General features: G+C 39.1%; 1 protein-coding gene across 1 annotated transcript in view; it reads right to left on the bottom strand.

The window, feature by feature from the left end:
- Positions 1–3,212: 3,212 nt before the first annotated feature.
- The window catches only part of GAR1 (GAR1 ribonucleoprotein), a 5,640-nt gene continuing 1,888 nt past the window's right edge, over positions 3,213–6,964 (bottom strand). The window contains exons 3-6 of the mRNA XM_009885517.1: positions 6,878–6,937; positions 6,333–6,468; positions 4,348–4,458; positions 3,213–3,226 (exon numbers count right to left, since the gene is read on the bottom strand). Coding sequence (XP_009883819.1) covers positions 3,213–3,226; positions 4,348–4,458; positions 6,333–6,468; positions 6,878–6,937 — 321 coding nt within the window. The remainder of the gene's footprint in view (positions 3,227–4,347; positions 4,459–6,332; positions 6,469–6,877; positions 6,938–6,964) is intronic.

Genomic DNA, 6,964 nt, shown 5'->3' on the forward strand with positions numbered 1-6,964 from the left:
GAGACTTTTACTGGATTTAAACTGTCGATTAGAAAAGTTTGACTCTGAACTTAAGACATTTTTCAACTGACTGAAGAAAACACCCTGAAAAATACATGACTTAACAAAGCTTTTCATTTTCCATAATTCATGCCATAGCTATATTTTTGGTTGTTTTTTTTTAAAGAAGACAACACGGTTTCTTGCCAAGACAATCCTTTGCACAACTGCAAATATGTTTGCACCACTGCAAATATCTTTGCACCAGTATGTATGCAACTATCCAGCACTGCTTCAGGCAAACATCTGTAACTTCACGTCAGAGCTAGAGAACCCTTTCTGTTCTACAACAGCCACTACTGCAGACATATGTTAAAATAGCCCAAATATTTTCTGCACTTCATCAAACTTCTCTGTCAAAGTAACACAGCAAATCTATGAACTATATTGAACCATCCTGTGCCAACAACTACAGAAAACACAAGGAGAAAAAACATCCCTCCAACAAGGAATGCAGGGGCACTAAAGCCCTTCTCAATGGGTAACAATTTATGCTTTACAATACATCTAGATCCCTCAAAGAAAAAAATATAAAACCAAAACTGCAGTGTGGCAAGGACAAAAGGCTCAAGATCTTCTAAATACCTTTAAGCAATCTGATCCTAGTGATTTACCAGCTGCCATTTTCAAAATCAGCTGAAAGTTAGACCTGGTTAGTCTGGTTCAAATATTGCAGTGGCCAACACATTCACTTGCAACCATATTTTGAAAATGGGACTTGGTCATGGAGTGTTCTGCCTCTGCCAACAGCGAGCACATGCACACACTGACAAGCAGACAAGAAGGTAGGTGACACCACTACTGCTTTGTCCTGAGCGGGAAGCCAAGCACTGTGGGGTGAACTGAAGCCTGCTTTCTTCTTGAGCTTCAGAGGAATATTGCAGGACACCAGCCCCCTTTGCACTGCTGGAGCGAGTGGCAGGCGAAAAGTTCTTTGGGTGGCCCAGCCATCTGCCCCAAAGGCTGCCAGTAAGGGGAAATCCAGGGAACATCAAAGTGTCATAGAGAGCCTACACTGCCACCACCACCTTCTCCCCCCCACGCCTCCCTTGCTTCAGACTGCACTGTGACTTTTTTTCCCCAGACACTATGGCTACTTGAAACTTTCCATTTCTGCCTACCTATTTCTGTCAGGGTGCTGGTGAGCCCCCCTTTCCTATTGTCTGCAGAAAAAGCCTAGGATACCTCTAAGTTCATATATAAAACTCAAACACTTCACTTACTAGCATCAGGAGCACAGTGATAGAATCACAGATCGGATTTGAATAAAAGGTTCAAGACACAGAGGAAGGCGTTATATAAAATTAAGAAGCCTGTACTTTAGTTCATTGCAGCATTACAACGCAGAGAAGACGTTACAATTTTTTTAAGACACTGAATTTTCATCTATTACAGTTAGCAATGACTTGCATTAGGAGGGTAGGGTCATGCCATGGCATAGAGAAGACAAGGCAGAACAGGGACTGGATGGGCCCTGCCAGAACCAAACACCATTCTTCCCCAGAATGGGCGGGGGGGAAGAAAAAAACATCACCACATGTCCAGACACTGCTTCCTCATATGGCAGCTCATTTCACACCTAGTCACTAAGGATGTTCTTCCATCAGCATCTGAACATCCTACAACCTCCACATAGATCTAAGATTATAAATTTACTTGGGATATTTGTGTTAATCCCATCCAGTATTGTTTGTGTCCGTAGCGCATGCCATAATGCTCCTCATGCATTTCTCAGCTGCGACTGCAATCAAGAGGCTGATCTTCCCTCTAAAGCTGCAATGTATATTGGTTTTTAACTCCTCTGCACACAAACGTCTTTGCTTCGGTCTTGCAATGGCTTCAGGCTGGCTCACTGCTCCATCTGCTGTGAGATTCAAAGCATACACTTCTTGCCCTAGGCTGCAAGATAGTACTTCATACAATTGAAACATCAGTTGTCACATCATGCAATTTAAAGGGGATGGCAGTATAGTCTTCTGATATCCCAGGAAAAAGTATGTCCCTAAAGCATGCAGTGCAAATAGCAAAGCAGAGCATGAATCTGGGTGTATGAGTGAGGGCTGTGTTACATTAGCCAGAAGAATAAGGAAAGATCAAAGCCAGTTACCCACAACTAGCTACTGAAGCATCAGTGAAGAAATACAGCACAGCAGAGGATGCAATTACAAATATGACAGAAGTAATGACAATTCCAGCTTCACTGCAGGTTGGTATTGTTCAACTGGCATGTGGTATGCCAGAAATGCAACAACTTGCATCGTATAGATAAAGGGCAATTCTACAATGCCTCAAGTAAGAGCCCTAAGTCACTTAGGTTAGGAATACACACCAACAAAAGTCTAAACATCTTCAGAGGTCTGGATTTAACTGACCTGGCTAAAGTTAAGTCTGTAGCAGTATCAGGAAAATCATCTGTATCCCTCAACTCCTGATTGTGCTGCGGTTGAACATTAGACTCAGTTTCTTCTCACAAAAGCAAAAGACATTCCAATGTTTTGTGGTTTCCTTTTTTAAGATGAAGAACATTTTTTATCTATTATCTTATGAAGCATCTGTTCAGACTTAACTGAATTCTTGAATATTTGTTTTGCTCCCTTGTTTCAAGTTTTGTTCCAGAGATTATTCAAATGAGCAGTCACATTTGTTAAAATGACCGGTAACTGTCCAATTCTGGCACTGACAAATTACCTGTTTCTTTTTGGTAAGCATGTAACTCATTTGCTTGCTATTGCATTCATTAATTAAAAAGTAAAACAGTAGGATCAATTCTGAAACATACTTCTTTCCACACTGAACAAGAAGTTCAGAATAATTTCATCTAGATTATTCTACAAACCCCTTTCAAAAGTGCTTGGTATGAGAGTCTGTGAATGGACTCCTGGCTCTGGATGAAATCCAGGGAAAATCTACTTTGCTACTCTTATTTATTTCCAAGGTTAGAAAGGCACTCTGTTCTCCTCCATCCTTAAGAAGAGACAGTTATAGCTTTTCAACAATCCTCATAATGCATCCAATTAAAGTGACCAAAGACTCGTGCAGCTCTTATCATGCCTTTTTTAAGCAATACTTAACTGAAAGTACTGTGTGCAGAGGAGCCCTATGATGGGCTATCTAATCTTAGCCCTACGCAAGCTCAGAGTGCCACAGAGGTACGGTGCCATGACATGAAAGCCTCAAGAGAAACAGGCTAAGGGGGAGGTGGGGACAGTTAAAAACACTTAGCAATTTTAATATCAGTGTAATTAGATACAATTAGGTGACTTAAAAGTATTAACTCTGCCTTATTCATTAGACAGTAGCTTCTAAGAAGAACATGTCTTAATGCCTTTGGCTTTCATTGAGATTTACACAGAAAAATCTACAACACATTCCTTTGCTATCTTCTTTTCCTTTTATACATTATTACGCATTTAAAAAAAAAAAATCAACACAAAATTCTGAAGTTTGGTTTGTAAAAAAAGGTTCACAAAGGTTGTTTAAATAGCAAGTCCACTTCAGAATAACCCAGGAGATTCAATGCAAAAAGAGGATGAGAACCAGGGATGAGTCACACACAGGTAACAGGTTCATACTGACGAACGTGCAGGTAGTGAACCTGTAGGGTTTTTTTAAAAAACATTTCAATTGATTGTTTACTCCAAACTCCAACATGAAGTCAAGTATTGACTATGTCGCTTGTCAGAAACAAACAGTTTAAGAATAAACTTGAATCCTGGCTTAGTTAAAAAAGTTCAAGTATATTCTGAGCAGTCTTCAGTTCTTCACCTCGGGCTACGCTCTTTTCATGTGTTGATCAACAGTCATTAAGTGTAACAATAATTGTCATTTTACAGTTTCGAGTTCTTTATAAAAAGAACGTTTTCAGGATCCTTTACAAAAATTTTTCCTTGTTCTTCACTTCTGCAGATGATACAGTAACAGCAGGGAGGTACTTGTGGCTCCACTTTTAATATCCTCTTCCTATTTTAAGAAGGAAGAAAAATACACCAAAAAAATCACATCTTAGATGCATTTAAAGCAAATAAAGTATATACATAACACTAAATGACTTGATAAAATAATTTAGCATCATTATCTGTTCTCACAGTCCTTTTTAAATGCAAAAAACTAACATGTTCTTACACAAGCATCAAAAACGCAGAATACTGTGCTTTGCTTTAAGCTAGCTACTGTGATGCACAGAAACTTTTTGCATAAAACTATAAGCATCTATAAAAGATTAAAAAATACAACATTCTGTTTAATATTGAAAAGCTTTAGAAATCGGGAGTCATTCTTATAACTGAAATGTAAAAACCACACACTCACCCCGAAAGCCTCCTCCACCACCTCTTCCTCCTCTGAATCCTCCTCCTCCACCACCTCTTCCTCCTCTGAATCCTCCTCCTCTTCCTCCACCTCTTCCTCCTCCAAATCCTCCTGAGCATAGGAAAGAAATTACACTTTAAGGAGCATAAAAATTCTTTGTCACGCATAACAACTTATTTCATTAACAGCTTCTGAAAGGAAAACAACAACAACAAAAAAAACCAGAAACTGCCAATGGCTGGAGAGTTACCAGGTCAATTATTAGTATCTTGTCTCTTATAGGGACCATTTGCACATTTTAGGTATTGTTTAACAGCTAATATAAACATCCAAAATACTAAAGACACCAACAAAACTCCACAATAGCTTTCTTTCATGAGAGCAAAAGATTAATTAATGACTATTAATGAATAATTTATTATTATTAATAATAATAAATAATTAATAATGAATTACAACATAACAGAACATTAAAACAAACAAACCAGGAAGCTTTGAAACACTTATGCCTCACTGCCCACAATGGGGCAGGGTAGGGAGAAGAGGTAAGAAACTCCAATGTAAGAAAAAAATTAACCTCAGCTTTAATTGAGTACATCATAGAATCCTTTACGTTGGAAAAGACCTTCAAGATCATCGATTCCAACCGCTAACCTAGCACTGCCAAGTCCACCACCAAACCATGTCCCTCAGCACCACATCTACACTTCTTTTACATACCTCCAGGGATGGCGACAACCACTTCCCTGGGCAGCCTGTTCCAATGCTTGACAACCCTTTTGGCGAAGAAATTTTTCCTAACGTTCAATGTAAACCTCCTCTGGCACAACTTGAAGCCATTTCCTCTTGTCCTACCGCTTGTTACTTGGGAGAAGACACCTCACTACAACCTCTTTTCAGCTACAGTGATAAGGTCTCCCCTCAGTCTCCTTTTCTCCAGGCTGATGTTTAAAAAGCAAAGGAAGAGATCTACTAGGTCATTTGCCCCCCTCTCAAACACTGCATTTCAAGTATTCTGTCCAAACTAGATTTTTGGAACATACTACAAATAAAGCTTTCACTGACAGTTTTTAGTGTGTTTTATCTACAACCTTTTACCACAAGTTTGCTTAGCAGTCATGCTTTCTGTCTTTGTTATAAATCAGCGTACTCTCCTCCCTATGCTTTGGGGCTGTTATTTAGCTAGCTACAGAAGCCTAGATTTTGCCATTGGAAGGACATCACTGTCTCTTCCATTAAGTCATTATCCTGGTTTCAGCTGGAATAGAGTTAATTTTCTCTCTAGTAGCTGGTATGTTTTGGATTTAGTATGAGAATAATGTTGATAGCACATATTAGTTTAGTTGTTGCTAAGTAATGTTCACATTAGTCAACAACTTTTTCGGCTTCCCATAGAAGCTGAGAGGGAGCACAGACAGGACAAGTTGGCCAAAGGAGTATTCCAGACCATAGACATCATGCTCAGTATATATAAAGAGGGGTTGGCCAGGAGGCAGGAATCCATGATCACTGCTTGGGACGGGCTGGGCAATCGATGATGGAGGAGTGAGAGTGGCTTGTGTTGTATCACTTTATTGTATTTGTTGTATATTCCTTTACCATCATCATCATTACTATTATTATTATTATTTTCCTCTTCCTTTAATGTTCTATTAAACTGTCTGTATCTCAACCCATGAGTCTTTTTTTCCCCCTATCCTTTTCTCCCTGTTCTCCCAGCTCTACTAGGGGGTGGGGGGCGGCGAGCAAGTGGCCATGTTGCTGGCTGGGGTTAAACCACGACAGTCAAACAGAAATATGCGTAACATTTTTCTTTGCAATACAACTGTTGATATTCAAGTACTCAACTTCAGCATTACCAAAAAAACCCACAAACAACCCACTCCCTCAAAAAAAAAAAAAGAAACCAAACCAAAAAAAAACAAACAACCCACTCCATACCAAAATACCCCAACATTCTGCAGCTTTCATTCTAGGGATCTTACCTCTACCACCACCCCTTCCTGCTCCACGTCCACCACCACGTCCTCCTCTACCAGCTCCTCTGGGAGCACCTTTTTCTCCAGGAGGCCTTGGCAAAAATCTCTGAAGGGGTAGCAGCTTTGCTGGATCAATGTAAAACTGTAGGAAGAGAGTTCCATTAGGCTTTGAAAATACTAAGGCTAAAGAGCACATTAATATCTCCCTTTACAAATACCCACAATTTGGTCTTAACCCTTTATATCAAATTGTCCTCGGCAAATAGCCAAATAAAGAAAGCACGCAAGACATAAATAGGAGTGTTACAAAGTTATGAAAATACAGATGATATTTGCAGGAGTTTCATTTGTTACATCTTTTTTTTGTGAGGCAGGGAGAAGGAAGAATGTGACAGATATAAAAGTGAAAAGGAAGAGGAAATGAATGCTTATGTTTACAAAGGACAACTAACTTTTAAAGTTAATAAAAAGTTAATAAAGCTTTCATTATCTGATAAGAGTAAATTTATCTGACGACATACAGTAGAATTCTGTTATTGAGATTGACTAACCTTTTGCATTTTTTTAAATGAAGAGGCTTTCATGTTCTCAGACAATTTCACTGAAAAATACTGTTCATTTCTTTAAAGAATACAGCA

This window comes from Charadrius vociferus, unplaced genomic scaffold (genome assembly GCF_000708025.1).
Source record: "Charadrius vociferus isolate BGI_N301 unplaced genomic scaffold, ASM70802v2 scaffold55, whole genome shotgun sequence".
NCBI lineage: Eukaryota > Metazoa > Chordata > Aves > Charadriiformes > Charadriidae > Charadrius > Charadrius vociferus.